We start from the raw sequence: 26,630 nt of genomic DNA, 5'->3' as shown, positions 1-26,630 counted from the left end.
TGGCTGTAAATCTGGGCTCCCGGAGTACAAAGTCGCCCGTAGCTGAGTCTCTGCACTTCAAAGCCGCAGAAAGCTTTTTGTTGTTTGTTTTCCATGGTAGCTGCGGCCGTGTGATGTTTCTGAGCCCCGACGTCCCCCCGTACCTGCAGACACAGGCGACAGACATCACAGGAGGATCGTCCGCCCGCCTGCGCCTTCCTACTGCTGGGACACAGAGGGAATCAGATGGCTGATGGCAATCTCTCCGGAGGCTCCAGAGGCGCTCGCCTGTCGCCTCCATCACCAGCTTTTCATCTGGATGCAGCAAAATCCCGACCAATTAACACCTCCCGCGAAATCTGATGTACGAGGACGCGTCAAGCGGGCAAAGTCCGCCTCGCGAAGACCCAGCCTGACCTCTCTACAGAGGCCGAGAGCACAAGACGGCCATTACCATAGAGAAGGTGTCAGTCATCTCAGATCCACGCTGTCTGAGGACATTTAAAGGGGGTTTCCACCCGGGAAAAAAAAATTGACCATTTGATATAGAATCTGGAGATACGGCAGCAGCAAAAGTACGGTGACTATATATATCATATTCACAGAGAAAACAATGCTAATTTGTGTTGTGATGTAGCAGCCATGATGGAACGTGTTGTCATATTGGTAGACACTCTTTAAGGGATGGATGGATGGATGGATGGATGGATGGACGGACGGATGGATGGATGGATGGATGGATGGATGGATGGATGGACGGATGGACGGATGGACGGACGGATGGAGACATGTAGTCACGTACTCTGTTCATTCCTTTCTCTGTATCTCTCCCAGTATTTAATTCATCGTATCCCCCTTGGTTTCGATACTGAAGTTCCTGCAAATAATGAGAAGATATTTTTCCATCACACATTTTATATTTGTCTGGATTTAAAGAGGTCCCACTAAGCCCCTCAAAATGAGACCCACGACTGGAGCAGGCCCTACATCAATGCCTAGGTGTCATGGGTGTCACCCCCTCTGGGGAGGGGGTGTCTATGATGAGTCCGGGAGCAGAAGGTCTCAGCGCCTTATTGTGTGCAGGGCTACAACCTATGTTTAAATTTTATTTTCTTTCTTTTGGTGCTGTAGGGGTTAAGGACTCTTTCCTATCTGGCTATCCTTTGGAGCCTTTATCATAGGTACAGCTCTTTGTGACCACTCCCCTTCACTATAAATAGTCACGTGTCTTAACATCTGATGCAGGTTATAGAATCTCATCATTCTTAGTTCTCAGCCCCTTATTGTATGCAGGTTTGCATCTTCTATTTAATTTTTTTTCCTTTAGTGCTGTATGGGTTAAGGACCTTATCTGGCTTATCCTTTGGAACCTTAATCTCAGTTGCAGCTCTTTGTGACCACTCCCCTTCACTATAAAAAGTCACATGCCTTACCATCTGATGCCGGTTATAGAATCTCATCATTCTTAGGTCTCAGTGCCTTATTGTGCACAGGTCTGCATCTTCTATTTAAATTTATTTTCTCTCCTTTGGTGCTGTACGGGTTAAGGACTCTTTCCTATCTGGCTATCCTTTGGAGCCTTTATCATAGGTGGACCTCTTTGTGACCACTCCCCTTCACTATAAATAGTCACGTGTCTTAACATCTGATGCAGGTTATAGAATCTCATAATTCTTAGGTCTCAGCACCTTATTGTGTGCAGGTCTGCATCTTCTATTTAATTTTTTTCCCTTTGCTGCTGTATGGGTTAAGGACCCTATCTGACTTATCCTTTGGAGCCTTAATCTCATGTGCAGCTCTTTGTGACCACTCCCTTCACTATAAATAGTCACATGTCTTAACATCTGATGCCGGTTATAGAATCTCATCATTCTTAGATCTCAGTGCCTTATTGTGCACAGGTCTGCGTCTTATATTTATATTTATTTTCTTTCCTTTGGTCCTGTAGGGGTTAAGGACTCTTTCCTATCTGGCTATCCTTTGGATCCTTACTCCGAGGTGCAGCTCTTTGTGACCACTCCCCTTTACTATAAATAGTCACATGTCTTACCATCTGATGCATGTTATAGAATCTCATCATTCTTAGTGTCAAGCTACCACTAGGGGGCGCTGGGACTCAGGTAGAAAGAGAACTCCTGAGTGCAGTTAGGCAGAAGCCCAAAAGAGGTCGCTAACACAAGAGGAGAGATAGCCAATCAGTCAGGGTCTATGCCGGGATGCCACATCTGTACCGAGGAGAAAACAAGCCAAAGTCAAAGAAGAAAACCGAGGTCAGATACCGGGAGAGCAAGTAAGCACAGGGGAGGGAGTGGAGGACACGGAACAGGACCGGAGTACGGAGGACAGGGAAGAGTGAAGGTAAGGTTGGAAAAGAGGGACGGAGGTCAGGGGAGGCCAGGGGAATGGAGGTCAGGTCGGGCAGGATGGACGGAGGTTAGGTCGGGCAAGTGGAACAGCGGTCAGGATGAACAGTACCGGGTAGAAGGACAAGAAACAGAGAACTTCTCTCAGGAATAGGGCACACAGCAGAGCCAGAAATATTACTGGTGACGTCCTTAATGTAGCAGGACCAAGATATGGAAGCGCGACCCCTGGAACGGGGCAAGAACGAACAGACCCCTCCCAAGGGACCTAAACCCCAGAGGCAGGATACATGCACCGGCTCAGCAATGGCAAAGCCCTGCATGAATTGTGACACTTAGGTCTCAGCGCCTTATTCTGTGCAGGTCTGCGTCTTATATTTAAATTTCTTTTCTTTCCTTTGGTCCTGTAGGGGTAAGGACTCTTTCCTATCTGACTGTCCTTTGGCACCTTAATCCCAGGTGCAGCTTTTTGTGACCACTCTCATTTACTATAAATAGTCACATGTCTTACCATCTGATGCAGGTTATACAATCTCATCATTCTTATTCTGTCACTTTGAAAGGAGCCTGTCTCTGGAAGAAGCTGAAGTTTCATGACAAGTGTAGCTGTGGTGTTAGCTGCATTGGATTTGTTTGGAGAGTTTTCCTTTTTGTGTCTATTTACCCCCTGTCTGTCTCCCTTACTTTGCAAGGGTGAGACTAGTAATCTCACCGGCCTTCTCATTAGCCAGGGTGAGTTCAGGGCAAGCGAGGGCCTAGGCACGTAACGCCGACAGGTGAAGAACCCGTAATGGGACGTTAGGGAGTGTAGGGATCAGCCTCAGGTTAGTGTAGGAGGTGACTTCGCTCCCCTCTCCCTAGCGCCAGGACCCACCATTATATCCTGGTTTTTGCGGTGCTCACCGGGGGTTCCCTTACTCCTGGTGGTACCTTGGTATTACTGCGTGACACTAGAACCACCTGATATAATACCGTTAACCCTTAACTCGTCAAGCATAGTATGGCGGCATTATTAGGACAATGAATATTCCTTTGAATTTTCCTGGAGTTCTTAATGAAGTTCAAGCAAACTTCGGGGTGAATACAATGACCTCAATTAACTTCTCATGTCGCTACTCTCTATGAAGAAACGCACAGAAATGTCCAGACACCTGAAATATGAGGGGCCAATGAGGGGCCCCACTCTTACAATAATTATACATAGGCTGAAAAAGGTCCATCAAGTTCAACCTTTCTCCACCAATTCTACATAGGCCTGTAAGTGCGAAACACTAATGTCTGAGAAACCAAAAGAATGAGTGATCCTAAAACCAGGCAAAACAATTCCACATCTCTAATCAGAATAACCAATACTCACAGCGTAATTGTCATCAGCCTTCCCATCACCGCGCACCGCGTCCCGCTTTATCAGCTAAACAAAACAGATAAGTATTAACGATACATGGAACACAAAAATATACAAAATAATATTCCAACCCATGTATAAACATAGAAAAGTACTACAGTGCCCCTATGTACAAGAATATAACTACTATAATACTGCCCCTATGTACAAGAATATAACTACTATAATACTGCCCCTATGTACAAGAATATAACTACTATAATACTGCCCCTATGTACAAGAATATAACTACTATAATACTGCCCTTATGTACAAGAATATAACTACTATAATACTGCCCCTATGTACAAGAATATAACTACTATAATACTGCCCCTATGTACAAGAATATAACTACTATAATAGTGCCTCTATGTACAAGAATATAACTACTATAATACTGCCCCTATGTACAAGAATATAACTACAATAATACTGCCCCTATGTACAAGAATATAACTACTATAATACTGCCCCTATGTACAAGAATATAACTACTATAATACTGCCCCCTATGTACAAGAATATAACTACTATAATACTGCCCCCTATGTACAAGAATATAACTACTATAATACTGCCCCTATGTACAAGAATATAACTACTATAATACTGCCCCTATGTACAAGAATATAACTACTATAATACTGCCCCTATGTACAAGAATATAACTACTATAATACTGCCCCTATGTACAAGAATATCGCTACTATAATGCTGCCTCTATGTACAAGAATATAACTACTATAATACTGCCCCTATGTACAAGAATATAACTACTATAATACTGCCCCTATGTACAAGAATATAACTACTATAATACTGCCCCTATGTACAAGAATATAACTACAATAATACTGCCCCTATGTACAAGAATATAACTACTATAATACTGCCCCTATGTACAAGAATATAACTACTATAATACTGCCCCCTATGTACAAGAATATAACTACTATAATACTGCCCCCTATGTACAAGAATATAACTACTATAATACTGCCCCTATGTACAAGAATATAACTACTATAATACTGCCCCTATGTACAAGAATATAACTACTATAATACTGACCATTATGTACAAGAATATAACTACTATAATACTGACCATTATGTACAAGAATATAACTACTATAATACTGCCCCCTATGTACAAGAATATAACTACAATAATACTGCCCCTATGTACAAGAATATAACTACTATAATACTGCCCCCTATGTACAAGAATATTACTACTATAATACTGCTCCTATGTACAAGAATATTACTACTATAATACTGCCCCTATGTACAAGAATATCACTACTATAATACTGCCCCTATGTACAAGAATATAACTACTATAATACTGCTCCTATGTACAAGAATATCACTACTATAATACTGCCCCTATGTACAAGAATATCACTACTATAATACTGCCCCTATGTACAAGAATATCACTACTATAATACTGCCCCTATGTACAAGAATATAACTACTATAATACTGCTCCTATGTACAAGAATATCACTACTATAATACTGCCCCTATGTACAAGAATATAACTACTATAATACTGCTCCTATGTACAAGAATATCACTACTATAATACTGCCCCTATGTACAAGAATATAACTACTATAATACTGCCCCCTATGTACAAGAATATAACTACTATAATACTGCCCCTATGTACAAGAATATAACTACTATAATACTGTTCCCCTATGTACAAGAATATAACTACTATAATACTGCCCCTATGTACAAGAATATAACTACTATAATACTGCCCCCTATGTACAAGAATATAACTACTATAATACTGTTCCCCTATGTACAAGAATATAACTACTATAATACTGCCCCCTATGTACAAGAATATAACTACTATAATACTGCCCCTATGTATAAGAATATAACTACTATAATACTGCCCCTATGTACAAGAATATAACTACTATAATACTGCCCCTATGTACAAGAATATAACTACTATAATACTGTTCCCCTATGTACAAGAATATAACTACTATAATACTGCCCCTATGTACAAGAATATAACTACTATAATACTGCCCCTATGTACAAGAATATAACTACTATAATACTGCCCCCTATGTACAAGAATATAACTACTATAATACTGCCTCTATGTAGAAGAATATAACTACTATAATACTGCCCCCTATGTACAAGAATATAACTACTATAATACTGCCCCTATGTACAAGAATATAACTACTATAATACTGTTCCCCTATGTACAAGAATATAACTACTATAATACTGCCCCTATGTACAAGAATATAACTACTATAATACTGCCCCCTATGTACAAGAATATAACTACTATAATACTGTTCCCCTATGTACAAGAATATAACTACTATAATACTGCCCCCTATGTACAAGAATATAACTACTATAATACTGCCCCTATGTATAAGAATATAACTACTATAATGCTGCCCCTATGTACAAGAATATAACTACTATAATACTGCCCTTATGTACAAGAATATAACTACTATAATACTGTTCCCCTATGTACAAGAATATAACTACTATAATACTGCCCCCTATGTACAAGAATATAACTACTATAATACTGCCCCTATGTATAAGAATATAACTACTATAATACTGCCCCTATGTACAAGAATATAACTACTATAATACTGCCCCTATATACAAGAATATAACTACTATAATACTGTTCCCCTATGTACAAGAATATAACTACTATAATACTGCCCCTATGTACAAGAATATAACTACTATAATACTGCCCCTATGTACAAGAATATAACTACTATAATACTGCCCCCTATGTACAAGAATATAACTACTATAATACTGCCTCTATGTAGAAGAATATAACTTTTATAATAAACTACCCTATTGACCAGAAACTATAGTTTTGCCTTTGATTGCTCCTTGCTCCATTGACAGCAATATAAAAATCCATTACCTTTTTGTATTAGACTTCTTAATCTAATATGTAAAGCTCAGTGTTTGTGTGTGTGTGTGTGTGTGTGTGTGTGTGTGTGTGTGTGTCCGCTAAAGGAATTTGCACGGTCGCATTTACAATCACGAAATTTTGCACAGACGCCTCATGTGACTCAGGGAATGTCATAGACTATGTTTTGACAGGAAAATTTAACCCTGAGCTTTACAGTTACTCTCCAAAATCCTGCCTCCATTAAACTGAATGGAGGTGGGAGCTACAGGCCATTAATAGCAACTGTCAGTGGTTGCTATAGGAACAGAATAAACTGTTAGTATAAGAAGCTTATGTGTGAGGTAATATGATGTCGGTGGAGAGACGGATAGAGAGAGACAGAATAAGAGACAGACAGACATACAGAGACACAGACAGAGACAGACCTGGAAAGAGACAGACTGGGAAAGAGACAGCTGGGTAAAAAGACAGACGGGCAAAGAGACAAACGGGCAAAGAGACAGACGGGGAAATAGACAGCACTGGAAAGAGACAGACGGGCAAAGAGACAGACGGGGAAAGAGACAGACAGACACAGAGATGGAGACAGACTGATACAAATACAGACAGAGACATAGACACAGACAGACAGAGACACATACAGAGACTGGGAGAGAGACAGAGAGACCGTTACTATCCCGGGCAACGCCGGGTACTACAGCTAGTAAATAAATGAAAATAAATGTTCCATGAATCAAAATACTAAGCAGGCTCTAATTGCCTGGGAAATATGTGTATAAGGCTCTGTGCGCACTAGAGCTTTTTACCCGTGGATTTGCCGCGGAAATTTCTTGAGAAATGTCTGCAATCTTTGTGCAGACATTTCCCAGCAATTTCTATGAAAAAAAAAAAAGCTGTGCGCACTGTGCGGATTTTTCTCAAGAAATTTCCTTGAGAAGAATTTCTCGAGAAACTTTCTTGAGAAAATCAACATGTCCATTATTTACGCAGGTACCCTGCGGATTTCGGCAGTACAGCCTGCAAAAATCCGCAGGGAACCACCCGCGGGAAAATCGCGGCAATTCTGCGGCAAATCCGCATGCGGATTTGGTGCGGATTTTTTCCGGAGGTCCGGAAATCTTTCACTCCCAGAAGTTTCTCAAGAAATTTTCTTGAGAAACTTCACATTTCTAGTGCGCACATAGCCTAATACTCGGAGGTCTCCGTATTTTTTGTTCCACATTACATACACAGCCTTATTATGTCCAAGGGACCTCCACCTATCCGGCTAGGGGGAAATGAATGGTGAGCGGTGGGAATGAGCAGCCTACATATACACACACAGTTGTTTCAGAAGGTATAGGCTACAAAAACTGTATAAACTGTCCAAAAAGTATCCATTTTTTTGCAGTTAGATGCTTGCCTTGTTGGTGTTTATGCCCAGACCCTGCAAATAGAAGAAGCTGTGGCCTATTCACATGGAGACTGGAAAAATGATTCCCATTTGGGGAGCAACAACAGCTTTATTTTTGCAAAATAAAATACTAATAATATTTTCACAAGCCACTCAAAAATTACACATTTTATGGAGACAAAACAGGTGTGCAATTTTGAAGTAATGACTTTTCAATTAGAAGTAAAAAAAAAAAAAAAAAAAATCCTTTTTTTGGGATCCGCAACAGTTTTGCTATTCAAGAAATGATTAAGCAATTAACAAAGCTTTTTATCAACTGCCCAAAAATGATCCCTTTTTCAGGGAGCAGAAACTGCCTAGCTGTTTGTGGCTTGTCACTAGGGCTGAGCGGACTCACAAAAAACCTGCTCTCTTTAAAAAAAAAAAAAAAACTAAAAAAAATCCGTATCCGGTCCGGAATCCGCCCCCATATAAGTCTATGGGAGCAGAATCCGGAGAGTAAAAATGGTGGCAGAAGGGATAGAGAAATGGGAGCACACGCAGTGGACTTACCAAGGCATTCACTGCCTGGGCCGATGTCAGACGCACCCCCACCCTGAGTGTCAGCGTGTCAGCTGACTGCATCCAATCACAGGCGCCAGGACAGCCAGTAGGGGATAAAGCGGTGTAACTATAGGAGCCCATACACTCTAGCATCTACTGTGAGCTTAGAATGTATGGGCTCATTCCAGGTTAGTGGGCGTGGTGATTTTCCTTTCTTCCACCATAATCATGCAAGGGGATATTTGCCATCCCCCGCACTCCCCCTATCTCACCCCAGACCCCCGCTTCTATTATAAACAGCTCCATACCTACGTGGAGTTAGAAAAAGAATATTTATTCTGGCTGGAAACGTCAGGTGGCATTTTGAAAACGCCCCTATCATGTGATAGGGGGCGTATTGAAATGACATCATATCTGGTAGGAGCCCATACACTCTAGCATCTACCGTCAGTACTGAGGTATAAAAATAAATAAACAAAACAATTGGTGTAGGGTCCCCCGGTATTCTGATCCCCAGCACACATAAAGCATACGGCTACAGGCTGCCGCCCCCAGCCATGCACTTATCTTGGCTGTGTATCAAAAGAAGAGGAACCACATGCGGCTTTTTAAAAAACAAATGATTGAAATAATTTTAAAAAACGATGTGCGGTTCCCCCCAATTTTCATACCCAGCCAAGATAAAGCCGACAGCTGGGTCCTGGTATTCTCAGGCTGGAGAGACCCAGGCTAAAAATATCAGCCTGAAGTTGTGTCTGCGGGTATTGCAGAGGAGTCTTGTGTTCAATCGTGTGGACACCAGGCTTATACTGAAGTACGCTGAAAATAATGATCCTATTTTGCTTGTCTAAAAATGTAACAACCCAATAGTCAGCTCTTTGCTTGATGTTAACAATAGGCTGCTTCATTTTCATCACTCTGATGGTTGGATGCTATGGCCAGCATCATTATTGTCATCATCATTTTCACTCTGATGGTCCACCGTCATCATTGGTTTAATTCTGTCAGCCTTTTCGCATGCCTGTACCATGTCTATGCCCCCATTACATCCACTTGCTGCTCCTCTTTCTCTAAATCCTGCAGCATGTAACATAAACCTTGAGGGTCTCATAACATCAGTGGGTGAAGATAAACAGGTGCAAGTTGCTGTTCTTTCTCCATCTCGTATTCCATTCTTGTGTTTATTTCCAGGAAAAATATTAAAGGGATCACATTGTTGATTGTGTGGACATCAGGCTTATACTGCAAATAAGCCAATTTGGACTTACTTTTGGAAGCTGGAAAAAATTCCTCTATTAGTCAGCTCTTTGCTTGATGTTAACAATAGGCTGCTTTATTTTCATCCCTCTGCTCTGATGGTTGGATGCTATGGCCAGCATCATTATTGTCATCATCATTTTCACTCTGATGGTCCACCGTCAGCATCGCTTTCATTCGGTCAGCCTTTTCGCATGCCTGTACCATGTCTATGTGGCCCCTCACATCCACATGCGCTAAATCCTGCAGCATGTAACATAAACCTCGAGGGTCTCATTATGACAGTGGATGGCAATAAACAGGTGCAAAGTTGCTGTTTTTCCTCCATCTTGTATTCCATTCTCGTGTTTATTTCCAGGATAAATATTAGAGGTCACATTGTTGAGTCCATACATGCTCTAACTGAGAAATTTTGTTCCCTCTTTGAAGTGCTTCAATAAGCAACATTCATCCTCCATCAGCTGCCAATGATCTTAAAATTAAGCCAGAGGGTGGTGTCCATTGTCATTCATGATAATTAGGATATGGAGGAGGTGTAGGAGGAGACACTAGCGGACACAGACAGAAAAGGACAGTATATGGCCTCTTTGGAGTCCAATAGATCATCATATTATACAATTATGCCTGCTTTTGAGGTGGAAATGGGCCACTTTATCTTGTGGGCCCCGATACAGCTGCACAAGTTGCACCAATGATATGTCCACCCTTTGGAGGAGACAGATAAGCAATGCCTGGTAGTAAAAAACAGACGTAGTTCCCAGTCACCATGTGAGTAGTGGTAATGCATCACTGCCGCTAAAACCATAAGCCCAGTGAATTGTGACACTCATGTATTGTCCCTGGCCATAGTTGCTGCTCCAGGTGTCTATAGTGCAAGTCACTTTGGAGCTCCAAAAACATAGAGTGGGCTCCCCTTCCTCCAAGAAATGATGGCGGCTTGGTGCTTTACAGCAAAACATGGCAACAGTTTTCAAAAGGCAGCAGACTCAACAAGCTGGTAAGGCAGCAACTGCATCACCAGCACCTTGACCAGGTGGCCAACCAAGGCACACTTGGAGCATGTCCTCGAAACACAACAAGCAATGTATATTTTCCCCTGTGATGGAGAAGGAGGAGGAAACATCATCAGAGCGAATGGTGGATGACGATGATGATATTGACCAGGTTCTACTTGAGGGTGCAGCCCGGCTAACCGAAAGATGACCGTAGCAAGGAGGACAAGAGAACAGCTTAAGGCTTGCTCTGATTGCTGGCCGGCTTGACTTGGACAAATGAGCAGGTGATGTTGTTTCATGAGCTGATGGAGCTTTAGTCTCCAGCCACCAGAGTCCCAAAGAATCATCTGACCGCAACGTGAAAAACATCTGCCACATAGTAGAATCCCACATGTACAACTCAAGACCACTGCAACCAGACCACTCAGTCGCTGTAGAGCCTCTTCCACCACTGGCAAGTGCGGTGTTACCTGCTCCAGAGCTGACTGCCGGAAAACATGATTGCCCCGGAGAATCTGTTAGCCACATGTTGACTATACTGTGAATTGCCAAATATTTTGATATGTTGCCTCCTCAGCATTGATGTATGGTTCCCAAATCTTGACCATCACAGAATCATCATCAACATCACCTTCATGGCCTAAGCTCCTTGCCTTTCTTTTCTGTCCTCACGACCCCGCCTCAAGAGCTGCTCTGGTTCACACATGCTATTACAACTCTCAGTGCCTCCCAATACCATAGACAACACATCTCTTCTGGCTCCATGGCATCTGAGAATAAAGGCTGACTAAATATCAACTGGAAGTAGTTTTTCTGGTGTAGGATGTTCCTTGGCCCCCGGTGCTGTGGGTTAGGGGAGAATAAGGTAGAACAGAAATCGGTGTCATTGACTGAATGGAAATGCCGCTATTTACAATATTAGGTGTAATGGCAGCGGAGGAGGTGGAGTGAGCAGAACTCTGACTGCAGCTGATGGTGTCGCTGCCAGAGGCTACATCATCATTCTTCTTCTGTGATTTAGGTGAGGGATAGGCATTGGATTCAGGATTTCGTTTTAATTGCAAAATTGGCAATGAGGGGTGTAATGCTGCCCCTCCTTGTTTGCAGGTTATGAAGAATTAAAAGAAAGGCTGTTGTTAAGGTGCTATTACTGCAGAATATCTCAGAATCATCAATTCAGCACTTTCACAAATCGAATCACAGAGTGCTGGAATCCACATGGGCCGGCAAATTTCAAAAAATTCAACTGGAAGTTGATACTCCACAGATCGATCTGCTCATCTCTACCTGGAAGCCATCAGCAAGCTATGATTCAAGGATTTTTAGTTTTTTTATGTACCATATTTTTTGGATTAGAAGACGCCCGTTTCCTCCCAAAACTTTGGGAGGAAAGTGAGGGGTGTGTCTTATAAACTGAATGTAGCTTACTGAAGGAGATGGAGGGCGGGGGAATGCTGCGGCGGCTGTGCAGGGTCTGTGACGGCTGGTTCTGGGGCTGCAGTGGCTGTGCAGGGTCTGCGCCAGCTGTGCATTGCCTGCGGCAGCTCTGCAGGGTCTGTGGTGGCTGGTGCTGTGGCGGCTGTGCGGGGTCTGTGGCAACTGTGCATTGCCTGTGGCGTCTGTGCGGTGGACTGCAGCAGCTGTGCAGAGCCTGTGGTGGCTGGTGCTGCGGCTGCTGTGCGGGGTCTGTGGCAACTGTGCATTGCCTGCGGCGGCTGTGCGGGGTCTGTGGCAGCTGGTGCTAAGACTGCGGCAGCTGGTGCTGGCGGTGCGGGTTGATCAGTGAGGACTTCAAATAATGGTGCCTGGAGTCAGCACGTGCGCAGATGTAGCTCTCAGCTCAAGATCTAATCTGCGCATGCGCCGCCTCCAGCCCATTGACCTCCCAGCAGCGGACTTAAGGAGAATGGTGTGTGCAAATGAGATCTCGGCTTGCCATTGAGTCGACAACTCAATATGCGCATGCGCGGACTCCAGGCACCATTTCTTTAAAGCCCTCACTGCCCTAACACCAGCACAGCCAACAGTTTCTGGGACAGCATCCTGGACACCCATCGCCCCTGCCTCCTGTGACACCGCTGCCACCCCCTCCGGTAAGACACCACCGGATTATAAGACGGACCCCATTTTTTTCACCCATTTTTGCTCTGAATTTGGAGTGTGTCTTATAATTCAGTGCATCTCATAAACCAAAAAATACGGTATATCTCCTGTAGCAAAGCCAGGTAGGACTGGGGTAAATCCTAGCACTACAGGTCCTGATTACATGCATCTAGCTAGCTTTGAAAAGAAGAGGGCATAAATTGTTTATTTGCAGTTATAACTTTGTGCCCAGTTTTTTGGGAGTTTTATGAAATCATTAAAACTGCATATGTTGGGACCAAACTACATAGTGTGAACACGACCTAATGCCCACCAGAAAGCGAGAATCCCTACACTTCTTACAACTTATGCTACAAGCCACAAGAGGATCTGTCATCAACAGACGACCTATCGATAGATTCCAAACAGCAATACGTTTACTCTTCTCTCCCTGAAAACAAAATAAGTGGGTATATTAAATAAGAATATTTAACATAAGCCCCCCCCCCCCTCCTTACCTTCTCTCTAAAGAACAGCGCGGTGACAATGATCGCATAGAAGAACAAAACTCCATCCAAAAGGTAACAGTATTTGGGATCTGTCAGCCCAAAAAACTGCGCATCTGTAAAATATAATATAGGAGAGATGTGAACAAATATGTGAGGTTTAGACGTAACACTGAGAGAAAATATCTGCAATAATAAGCAAATAAATACAAGAATATAACTACTATAATACTGCCCCTATGTACAAGAATATTACTACTATAATACTGCTCCCTATGTACAAGAATATAACTACTATAATACTGCTCCTATATACAAGAATATAACTACTATAATACTGCCCCTATGTACAAGAATATTACTACTATAATACTGCTCCCTATGTACAAGAATATAACTACTATAATACTGCTCCTATGTACAAGAATATTACTACTATAATACTGCTCCCTATGTACAAGAATATAACTACTATAATACTGCTCCTATATACAAGAATATAACTACTATAATACTGCCCTCTATGTACAAGAATATAACTACTATAATACTGCTCCTATGTACAAGAATATAACTACTATAATACTGCCCTCTATGTACAAGAATATAACTACTATAATACTGCTCCTATATACAAGAATATAACTACTATAATACTGCCCTCTATGTACAAGAATATAACTACTATAATACTGCTCCTATGTACAAGAATATAACTACTATAATACTGCCCCTATGTACAAGAATATAACTACTATAATACTGCTCCTATGTACAAGAATATAACTACTATAATACTGCCCCTATGTACAAGAATATAACTACTATAATACTGCTCCTATGTACAAGAATATAACTACTATAATACTGTTCCTATGTACAAGAATATTACTTCTATAATACTGCCCTCTATGTACAAGAATATAACTACTATAATACTGCTCCTATATACAAGAATATAACTACTATAATACTGCCCCCTATGTACAAGAATATAACTACTATAATACTGCTCCTATATACAAGAATATAACTACTATAATACTGCCCTCTATGTACAAGAATATAACTACTATAATACTGCTCCTATATACAAGAATATAACTACTATAATACTGCCCCCTATGTACAAGAATATAACTACTATAATACTGCCCCTATATACAAGAATATAACTACTATAATAATGCTCCTATATACAAGAATATAACTACTATAATACTGCTCCTATGTACAAGAATATAACTACTATAATACTGCTCCTATGTACATGAATATAACTACTATAATACTGCCCCTATGCACAAGAATATAACTGCTATAATACTGCCCCTATGTACAGAATATAACTACTATAATACTGCCCCTATGTACAAGAATATAACTGCTATAATACTGCTCCTATATACAAGAATATAACTACTATAATACTGACCCTATATACAAGAATATAACTGCTATAATACTGCCCCCTATGTACTAGAATATAACTACTATAATACTGCCCCTATATACAAGAATATAACTACTATAATACTGCTAAAAGTGGCATTATTAGAACATAGAGTAGATGTTCTATGTAGCAGCAGCAAGGTCTGTAAGGGTAGAATCCCTGCCTACATGCCTCTAATACACTATCCCTTCTCCAGCAGCTTGCCCTACACTAAATACAGCTAAAAGCAGTTTTATTGTAGAATTAGCCCTGAAAAAGACGGTTGGTTTAATGTTGCACCAGCAGGTAACGTGACGATATAAGACACTGTCCCTTCTCCAGCAGAACCTCTCCCTACACTATTTCTGGGTACAGTGCGCTGAGCATGGATACATTTTTTTTGCCCGTTTTCAAAATTCTAGTAACAGGAACCGCATTGATGTTGATATGTTTTGGCCTCTCACTGTCCTGCGTTCTAGTTCCTCACAGTTATCTTCTGTGGTTATGCAGTCATGCAATGAGTTACTTGAGATTCCCTCAAGATCAGATTTTGATCTTTTTACTACACATCCCCATTGGTGAATAGATAATATTCATTGTTTGTTTCCTTCTAAATCACTGATTTGGGATTCCTGCTGATAAGCAGTGGTGGGCGAGTGCACTCGGCACTACTTAGCACTTGATAGAGTATCCTGGTATTCGGGTGCCATGCTTGAGTTCGAACCCCGCATGTTTGACTGCTTTGTTTTTTTAAGCCACTAGACATACGGGGATTGCTTGGCAGTCGCGGTAATGTCGTAGCCATGTTGGCTACTGGCATTACTGTGATTGGCCGGCCGCATAGCGTCACCGGGTCTATATGAGATCCGTGACCCCATGATCAGCGCACTGTACCCAGAAATAGTGTAGGGAGAGGTTCTGCTGGAGAAGGGACAGTGTCTTATAGCATCACATTACCTGCTGGTGCAACATTAAACCAACAGTCCTTTTCAGGGCTAATTCTACAATAAAACTGCTATAGCTGCATTTAGTGTAGGGCAAACTGCTGGAGAAGAGACAGTGTATTACAGGCATGCAGGCAGGGATTCTAGCCTTACAGACCTTGCTGCTGCGTAGAAAATCTATTCTATGTTCTAAAAAAACACTTTAATGGGGAGGGATTGTATGTTGGGGATTTTGTTAAGGGGGGAAGGGGTGGGAAGGGAGGCAGAGTTAATTCCAAGGTTGGGGAGATTGTGAAAAAGGTGAGGAAAGGAAAATGAGAGGCCTTCCCTCCTGCTAGACTGTTGATTTGATTTATATATTTATGTCCCTAATCATATTTTTTTTTTTATTCTGTATACTGAGAACATTTTCAATAAAGAATATGTTTACAAAAACCGCTTTTAGCTGCACTTAGTGTAGGACAAGCTGCTGGAGAAGGGATAGTGTATTAGAGGCATGTAGGCAGTATTTCTAGCCTTACACATCTTGCTGCTGCAACCTAAAACCAAAAGTCCTTTTCAGGTCTACATCTATCATATTCTCCAATAATACCGCTATTAGTTGCATTCAATATAGGTATAGCTGCTGGAGGAGGAATAGTTTTGGATTAGAGACACATAGTCAGGGTATATTGCTTTACAGACCTTCTATAGGTATACTGATGCTGCAACGTAATTGCGTTGGTCAGAACACGGGTGATGTTATGACATGTGCAGGTGTAAGGTGGGCACGGCACAATGTGAAATATATTGGTGTCTGGGGTCAGAGTACCGCAGGACATCTGCCACCATCAGATTAGGGAAAGCTTCAGAATTCACAAACCTAAACGGCAACATTTCCAAGTACTTTCATCATCTCCACAAGCTCCACATACAAAGCTTCCCCTTTAATTGTGAGCATTTGAGTAGACACAGGAGCGGGATGGTTATGCTGCTGATTATGGCATCATCGCCGCTCACCATCTTGTTTGATTCCTCAAAGTTTTGTCAGTTGAATGAGGGCCGCCTGATGGCCATCTACAATTTTGTAGCAAGGGCCATATGACAACCCTGTTTATATAGTGAAGGAGAAAAAAAAAATAATAAACCATGAAACATATACCCTTTTCGAGTGGGAATACACCAGAAAAAAAAAATAATAATTTACTCGTTTTGCTGCCCAATCACCTTTTGGGTGACCCTTTTAAATATGTTCCTCCTGCTGGTATTTCCTGCTGGTGATATTCTTCTTTTGAAGTGCAGCCATATTGCTGCTCGTTTCTGCCACTTAGTGGAATTTCAGCCAGGATATTTCTCTCCGCTGTTTTTGTTCTCCACTCTGCACCCATCTTATGTTTGTTGTCAGGGAGTAGGCCACATATTCCTTAGCAATATTCATCTTGTCTGGTATTTTTTAGCTGCATGTCTTACTTAATCTGGGATCACTTTCTACTTCAGCACACCTTCCCTCCTGTAGGTAATTTGCTCTCTTCTCTTCCCTCCAGTTCCTTAGCACTAGAAGTCCCAGAGAGGGGTCATTTAACATTTCTACCTTTGGAACCCAGAGACGGGTCGAATGACCTGAAGGATTTTAGCTAACGTCCTATAATCACCATCTTTTGTTCTGTAATTAATGCCATTACTGTCGCACCACAGGAGGTTGTTGTCTTCCATTGAGTTTAGCCATCTAGTTTCTAGTTAGTTCTATTCAGTTTTGACTAAGGGTCATTTGACCCTCTTTCGGGACTTCAGGGGGGAGCTCGAAATTTCTGGGACTTCTAGTGTTAGGAGGAACGTGAAGTGCTCAATGGCTGATCAGGCAACATAGGCCCAAGTAGCCATCATTTAGTCTGAGGGCTATTCCAACTCCAGCAGGAACTACTAGGGACTACAGGGTTAGGATCTCTAGTCTGCAAGTCAGTTGCAGTATATAGTGTGTTACCTTTACCCCTTTGTGACTTGTTGTAAGAACATAACACTGCCTCTGGCCTCCCAACTGCCTCATCCTACCATTTGTGGTGCTGCTGATCTCGCCACCTCTGCTCTGCTATCCTCGTTCTGCGTGGCTCCTTGCCAGGTTGTGTGAGTGACTTCATCATCCACCACCTCATCTTCCACTTCCACACTCTGGTCCTCCTTATTTGTAGACCTAACAGCATCCCTTGTTGACAACTGTGTTTCATCATCATCGATTGATTGAGACACTTAAGGCCCCGTCACACACAGAGATAAATCTTTGGCAGATCTGTGGTTGCAGTGAAATCATGGACATATTGTTCCATTTGTACACAGCCACAAACCTGGCACTGATTGTCCACAATTTCACTGCAACCACAGATCTACCACAGATCTACCACAGATCTACCACAGATCTACCACAGATCTATCTCTGTGTGTGACAGGGCCTTAACTGTCATTCTAAACAGTCGTCATCTTTGGACCGTGGCTGCTCAAGTATTTGGGCATCATTACACACGATTTCCTCATGTCCCTCTTGAAATGTGCAGGGCGAGAGGCTGAAATCAATCAATGGAGACCTACTCGGAGTGTCGAATCACTTTCCTCCTGGAACTCACCATGGTGGGAGGAAGGAGGATCTGGCTCAGGATTATGTGGTCCAGACTCTTGGCAACTGAGACTGGACCATGTGGAAGACAGGGTGGTGCTGGGAAATAGACTGGAGGCAGTATCTGCCATGCAACAAAACATCTGTTTGCACTTTACTGGCTTCAAGAGTGTTGTCTGCGCCCCCCAGCAAAGTAGGACAGGAAGCTAGGTCTCATTGATGACAGTGTTTGTTGTTCTCTTGCCTTCAAACTGTATGCTTGTTTTTTAAAATAAAATATGTAGCCCGAGAAAATAATTTTTGAGGACGGCTGCCTGCTGGCCCTTTAAAAATTCTGAGTGAGAGCTGGCTTCTGACCCTCTTGAAATTGAGTAAGGGGCAGCTGGTGGCCCTCTAAAAGTTCGGTGAGGGCCAGCTGATGGCAACCGTATAATTTTAGGAGGGCCAGCAGCCGGCCCTCACTGATTTTGAGAGCTGGCCCTCTAAAAGTTATGAGCTAGGGCTGACTGCTAGACCTCTAAAAATTATGAGTGAGGGCCAGCTGTTGCCCCTCTAAAAATTGAGTGAGGGCAACCTGATGTCCCTCTAAAAATTATGAGTGAGTCCCAGCTGCTGACTCTCTAAAAATGAGTGAGGCCCAGCTGCTGGCCCTCTAAAAATTGATTGAGGCCCACCTGCCAGTCCATTGAGGATTATGAATGAGGGCCATATGATGACTCTGTGGATATGGTGGAGGAGGAGGACAAGAAAACTAAGAATGAAAATTAACTGTATACCATTTTTAGGGGTGGGAAGGGGTGCATGGGAATATACTAGAAAAAAAAAGAATATTTGACTTGGCTTTCTGTTCTGCTGCTGTCATCCGTTGGGGTTGAGAAGTCTGGGCCCATCCAGACCTTGTTCATTTACAGAACAGTCAGCATTTTTATTTGACAGGCAGATGTGCTTATTATTATGCACCAGGTGGCACTAAAAACCCATAGGAGGGAGCAGTGAGTGAGGCCTGCAAGCCTCAGATTTGCCTCAAGTCCATGTAAAAACAAACAATACATTCATACAATGGGAGAAAGGCCCAAATGCACCTCGTGTGAATAAATGGACAAAGGACTTTGTGGTGTTCTTTCCTCGGGATGGGTTGGAGACGTTTCCTTTGTATGGTTCATGAATTTTCATTGGCCAAGGTCTCCAAGGAGATAAAAAAAGTTTGTAAACCTCTGCTTCAATCCTTGTGGCTGCCTGATGGCCTGAGCCGGCACAGGAGGAATGGCTGCCCACCTTAGCTGGAGCAAAATCGGAGTCAGATGCCTGAAGGTCCTTGTTGTGCCAATTGTACCCTCAGTAGTGGCCTCCGAGACTCCTTGTTTTGACCACAGAAGTCCCCCTCCTTCTAAAAGTAAATGTTTTCTGAGACCTTACTCTACTTGTCTTCCAGGGTGTATTAGAATGCCTCCTAATTTTTGGCAGCCCTTGCATTTAGTGTAGCTTTATCAGCCTAGGAGTCCCACTCCTTCCAAATGAGAGGAAAAAAATTCAGAGGCCATCCTCTACATGTCTTCCAGGGTGTATTGCAACCCCTCCTTACAATTTTTGATAGGCCTTACACTTAGTGCATAGGCTTCAACAGTCTAGGAGTTCCGCTCCTTGTAAAGGGGAGGAAAAAAAATAAAAAATCTCATGCACACTATTCCTTTTTTTTACCGACTGAATTGGAAAAATGCTGTATTTTTTTTAAAAGAAGGAGCATGTCAATCTTTTCAGTATCTTTTCTGAATTTTTCAACATTAAAAACAATGAGAGTGCAAAAACGCAGCAGAAACACTATGTGTGAACATAGCCTAATGGAGGAGACAGTTAAATTTGCCTTATATAGAAGTCATTATACAGGAAAGATTGGTCCCTAACATTTTTTCCAGTAAAATCCATTTTATCTTCGATTTTGTATGTTTTATTGTTTGTCTGTAGAAGTGTAATATTCTGATAACATTGTTCCCAGCAGTGACCTGGGAGTCATCAATGCGTCCAGGCGTCTTCCCCATGCTGTTCCCATTTCATTTGAGCGATGTTTCCATCCATTTTAGTGATTTTCCTGCCCCCAGACCTCCTGGGAGGGTCATCCAGAAAAATGCTCGTTTCCCATTGACTTCCGTTCTACTCGTTACTCAAGGCAAGTACTCGATTATTAGAAATTGCTCGATTAGAATACCGAGCACCCGAGCATTTTATTGCTCGCCCATCACTCTCTACAGAAAGACCGGGCTCGAGTTCTTGCTTCAGCATCAAAGACTTCTGTTTTGTTGCCGTTTCTCATTTCTGCCCCAAAAGATACGTCTAGTAATAAATAAAAAAAGTTGTGTTTTTTAGGTTTAGTAAAAAAAAAACAAAAAAAACCACACCCTAGAACTAACACATACAAGGTTTACAACTGCTTTAAGTAACAGGAGTTACTTCTTATTTACTACTTGTGGGCATTAATTTTTTTTCTACATACTTTTTCATATTTTTACATATTTATGTATTTTGCTTTTTTTTTTTTTTTATTGTTTTATAGAATAATTTTTCACCAAAAATTACAAAAATGTTTAAACCCCCCCCCCCCTCAAAATTATAGATTTGTTTTAGAAACCAAATTTGGGGCAATTTAAAGGGTTATTCCCATCTCCAAAATCCTATCTCTTGTAGTAGGTGTAGTAGTAGTAGTAATAATAATAATAATAATTAATAATAATAGCAAACACCTCCAATAAGATATGTAGTATAGTTCTCCTGATTAGCTATGTCTCTTACCTCATGTGCAGGGCAGTGCAGCAGCTTAGATTTCTAGGATTACAACCAATAGCAACTAACTAATTGTCACTATATGAGTGGTCGTTACCACGGATTTCTAAGCAACTGCAATACCCTGCACATGAGGTATGTGACATAGCTAATCAGGAAAACTATACAACATTTCTAACTGGAGGAATTTGCTTATATTATTATTACACCTACTATATATTGGGATAGGATATTAGAGATGGGAATAACCCTTTAACATTTTTACAAGTTGTATTCATAACTACACCTAGGTATATTTAGATGTTGCCCCTTTCTAAAGAGATATCTAATATATAAAGCTGAGTGTATGTGTGTTTGTATGTATGTATGTCTGCTAAAGGAATCCACACCGTCGCATTTACAATCAAGAAATTTTGCACAAACGCTCCATGTGACTAAGGGAACATCATAGACTATGTTTGGATGGGAAAATTTAACTCCACGCTTTACAGTTACTCTCCAAAAATCCTGCCTCCATTAAAGTCAATGGAGCTGCGAGCTATTGGGTTATTAATAGGAGCTGTGAGTGATTGCTATAGGAACAAAATTAATTGTTAGTATAAGAAGCTTATGTGTGAGGTAATGAGATGTCAGTGGGGAGATGGATAGAGAGAGACAGAAAGATGGATAGAGAGAGACAGAGCGACACAGTCAAAGAGACAGAGGCAAACAGACAGGGAGAGCGACAGACAGAGAGACAGATAGAGACAGACAGGGAAAGAGACAGCCAGACAGGGGAAGAGACAGAGACAAGGAAAGAGACAAGGAAAGAGACAAGGAAAGAGACAAGGAAAGAGACAAGGAAAGAGACAAGGAAAGAGACAGGGAAAGAGACAGGGAAAGAGACAGGGAAAGAGACAGACAGGGAAAGAGACCGACGGGAAAGAGACAGAGACAAGGAAAGAGACAGATAAGTAATTAGACAGGGAAAGAAACAGAAACAAGTAAAGAGACGGGGAACGAGACAGACGGGGAACGAGACAGACTGGGAACGAGACAGACGGGGAACGAGACAGACGGGAAACGAGACAGACAGACGGGGAACGAGACAGACAGACGGGGAACGAGACAGACAGACGGGGAACGAGACAGACAGACGGGGAACGAGACAGACAGACGGGGAACGAGACAGACAGACGGGGAACGAGACAGACAGAGATAGAGAGAGACAGACAGACACACAGACTGACAGAAACTGGAAGAGAGACAGTTACTATCCCGGTACTACAGCTAGTATATATATATTATATATATACATAATATTTTTACAAGTTGTATTCATAACTACACCTAGGTATATTTAGATGTTGCCCCTTTCTAAAGAGATATCTAATACATACACACATGCACTCAGCTTTATATATGTCTGCTAAAGGAATTCGCACCGTCGCATTTACAATCAAGAAATTTTGCACAAACGCTCCATGTGACTAAGGGAACATCATAGACTATGTTTGGATGAGAAAATTTAACTCCACGCTTTACAGTTACTCTCCAAAAATCCTGCCTCCGTTAAAGTCAATGGAGCTGCGAGCTATTGGGTTATTAATAGGAGCTGTGAGTGATTGCTATAGGAACAAAATTAATTGTTAGTATAAGAAGCTTATGTGTGAGGTAATGAGATGTCAGTGGGGAGACAGACAGAGATAGAGAGAGACAGACAGACACACAGACCGACAGAAACTGGAAGAGAGACAGTTACTATCCCGGGTACTACAGCTAGTATATATATATTATATATATACATAATATATAAAATAAATTATATATTACTAGTTTTTTTTATTTTACTTATTTATCTTCTCTTGCAAAGGTGGTGCCACCTTTTGTGCTTTAGTTGAGTGGCAGATCTGCCCATGGTCAAAGGTGTTCCTGTTTCCAAAAGAAAGCAGACATGTTTTTGTTGTCGTCTACAAAACGGAGACCCAATCTATGACATTGACGGCCCCTGAGGAGCAGCCATGGTTATTGTAAGCATTCCTATGAAAATGTTCACATCGATTATACTATGTGTCATCTCCTGTCCATTCTCTTGGTCTTGAAATTGAAGAATTAAAGAAAAATACAAGTAATTGCAAAAAAAAAATAAAAAAAAAAAATAGACCGCTCGGTCCCCATCCTTCAAACTCACCCCAAAAAGATTCACAATTCCTGTTATGTAAACTATGCTGTGACGAAAACTATATAAATGAAAATACAAAAAAAAAAAAAAAAAGTCAATGTCGTGTTGTGCTCAGTGTGGTTTCCAAGTGTAGATCAGCATCTGTGCCTCTCAACGTCGAGGTTTCCTGTGCTCCTCAGCCGGGCTGGGAACCTATCTACCTGCCATCTGTTCACAATAAGTTCTCACTTGTGGCTCACATATGTGACGTAGAGTATCCGAGCCGATGGAGGGCCCGCGGCAAAATCATCAGTTCTAACGAAAAAGTCGTGATACTCCATCCAAAATCCAAACTTTGCAAAATCCAAAATTAAAAGAGAATTTTTTTTTTTCTAGATAAAAATACATACTATAACTATATATATATATATATATATATATATATATATATATATATATATATATATATATACACCTTATAAATGTTGACCTATTAAGGACACCTATTATTTTTGGCTTCTAATTAAAAGTAATTCATCTTTATTTAATTTTGTGAGTTATACTATTAACTGTTTATTTAAGTACTTTATGTTTATTATTTTGTAAGTTTTACAATTAGCTATTTATTTAAGTAATTTATTTTTATTTTATTTTGAAAGTTATACAATTTAAAAAAAAAAAGATTTTTCGGAGTGTACGGAATTGTAAAAAGAAATAAATACGGTAATTTCAACAGATTTACCAGATTGAGTCATGTTTAAAAAAAACAATACATTGAACATAAATGAACACTGATGTTTTTGTATATTCTTCTTAGAAATTAACAGTTAAATATTTGTGAAATTATAATTTTGTAAATTGTTAAATTTGTAAAAAAACTAAACATTTTTCAAACAGAAACTAAAGTTAAAAAAATAAAAAACTAAACAAAGAAAAAAAAAAATCACTGCCTCAAGTTTCAGGTCCAATTATTCTAAAAAGTGTTTTAAAAATGTACAGTTAATTATTTTTTATTTTTTTTTACTATGCTGTACTGATGCATAAAAGCTGATAATATATTTCTACAATAGGGCTACCGTATCTGGGTCACATGTTAAAAATAAATTAAAAAAATAAATATATATATATTTATTTAATGTAAATTTATAATTTTTTTCATGTTTTCTATATTCTGCTTTATTAAATGAAAAATAATGAACAATTATAATTTTAGGAATATTTAAAAATATTTTAAAGTAAATATTTATCAAGAAAAGTTGAACAGGAAAACAACCAAAAACTTTCCCAAATATTATCAAATTAAAAGTGATTATTTTTCTGGATCAATATATATTTAAGTATAATTTAATTTATATATATATAATATATATATATATATCTATATATATATATATATATATATATATATATTTAGAATTAAAATAATCATCTAAAAAAATAATAAAAACAAATTCTATACATTATGTATATATACTATAACAAATAAATAAAATAATATATATTTTAAATGTAAGTTTATAGTTATATTTTCATGTTTCCTATATTCCGTTTTGTTAAACAACAATTATAATTTTAGAAATATTTAGGAATATTTTAAAATAAATGTCTATCAAGAAAAGTTGAAGAGAAAAAAATAATTTTTCCGAACTTTGTTAAAGTAAAAATTAAAAGTTTTTTTTTTTTCTAGATCAAATTATGTTGAAAGTATAATTTATACTTATATATATATATATATATATATATATTTATTTATTTATTTTATTATATATATATATATATATATAAAAATTATATATTTTTTTAATTAAAATCATCATCTATAAAAACAAACAAAAATCAAATAAAAATAAAATAAATATTATGTGTATATACTAAAGCAAAAAAATAAATAAAATAAAATATATACTGTATATATTTAGATATATTGGGTGTATATATATTTAGAACCCCAAAAGGAAGACAAATTATGAATAATAAAAATTATAGGTAACATATATCTAGTCACAATGGTTCATTATAATTATATCATCTCAGATACTCAGTGTTTTATCCTAAAAACTGTAGTTTTGAATTTTTTTTATTATTCTTTTATTTTGCATTTCTGACATTTCTTTTTTTTTTTCTTTTTCATTTTTTAGGGCTATTTAAGAAGAGAAGGTTGGAATCCCTCCTCAGATTTCTCAGTGTATTTTCTTAGAAATAAAAGAATAAATGTAAGAAGTGTTGGATTGTGTATCTGAAGGTTTGTACTTTGTGTGTGATGCGATTTGCTGAGCTTGCGTATCTAAACTTTTAGAGTGTGATACTTTCTGCTTAGTCCACATCTAAGCCCACTCCATGTGTGATACTTTCTGCTTATATGATGTAAGTAATCCTACCATGTGTGATACTGTCTGCCGACCCCATGTATCTCAGCTTATAATGTGTCTGATTATCAAAAGTATCTAAATCTGACATTCCTGATACTATCTGCTAAATCGCTCTCTCTTACCTAGTCATGCATGCCACTTTCTGCTAAGCTGTTGCTTCTAAGCCTTATAAGTTTTACATTGTTTGCGGATCTGGTGTATCTAAGCCTATAGTGAGTGGTACTGTATGCTGAGCTGGTGTATCTAAGCCTATTGTAAGTAATACTGTATGCTGAGGTGGTGTATCTAAGTCTATAGAGTGTGGTACTGTCTGCTGAGGTGGTGTATCTAAGCCTATAGTGAGTGGTACTGTATGCTGAGCTGGTGTATCTAAGCCTATTGTAAGTAATGTATGCTGAGGTGGTGTATCTAAGTCTATAGAGTGTGGTACTGTATGCTGAGGTGGTGTATCTAAGCCTATAGTGAGTGGTACTGTATGCTGAGCTGGTGTATCTAAGCCTATTGTATGTAATACTGTATGCTGAGCTGGTGTGTCTAAGCCTATTGTAAGTAATGTATGCTGAGGTGGTGTATCTAAGTCTATAGAGTGTGGTACTGTATGCTGAGGTGGTGTATCTAAGCCTATAGCGTGTGGTACCCTATGCTGGCCTGGTGTATCTAAGCCTATAGTGTGTGGTAGTGTATGCTGAGCTGGTGTATCTAACCTTATAGTGAGTGGTACTGTATGCTGAGCTGGTGTATCTAAGCCTATAGAGTGTGGTACTGTATGCTGAGGTGGTGTATCTAAGCCTATTGTATGTGATACTGTATGCTGAGCTGTTGTATCTAAGCCTATAGAATGTGGTATTGTATGCTGAGGTGGTGTATCTAAGCCTATTGTATGTGATACTGTATGCTGAGCTGTTGTATCTAAGTCTATAGAGTGTGGTATT

At 40.0% G+C, this 26,630-nt stretch overlaps 1 protein-coding gene and 1 long non-coding RNA gene across 2 annotated transcripts in view; one reads left to right on the top strand and one right to left on the bottom strand.

The window, feature by feature from the left end:
- CD247 (CD247 molecule) overlaps positions 1–26,630 on the bottom strand; it is a 156,997-nt gene that overhangs the window by 20,567 nt on the left and 109,800 nt on the right. Inside the window, exons 2-4 of the mRNA XM_075332846.1 lie at positions 13,467–13,570; positions 3,700–3,753; positions 782–856 (exon numbers count right to left, since the gene is read on the bottom strand). Of these exons, the coding sequence (XP_075188961.1) occupies positions 782–856; positions 3,700–3,753; positions 13,467–13,570 (233 nt within the window). The remainder of the gene's footprint in view (positions 1–781; positions 857–3,699; positions 3,754–13,466; positions 13,571–26,630) is intronic.
- On the top strand, positions 160–25,514 carry LOC142281371 (uncharacterized). Its single transcript, XR_012743478.1, has 3 exons — positions 160–554; positions 23,042–23,198; positions 25,468–25,514. It is a non-coding gene; the product is annotated as an uncharacterized LOC142281371 (long non-coding RNA).

The sequence above is a fragment of the Anomaloglossus baeobatrachus genome, chromosome 2 (assembly GCF_048569485.1).
Source record: "Anomaloglossus baeobatrachus isolate aAnoBae1 chromosome 2, aAnoBae1.hap1, whole genome shotgun sequence".
Lineage (NCBI taxonomy): Eukaryota > Metazoa > Chordata > Amphibia > Anura > Aromobatidae > Anomaloglossus > Anomaloglossus baeobatrachus.
The sequence above is the reverse complement of the archived record's forward strand: the minus strand, read 5'-3'. Positions and strand labels throughout refer to the sequence as shown.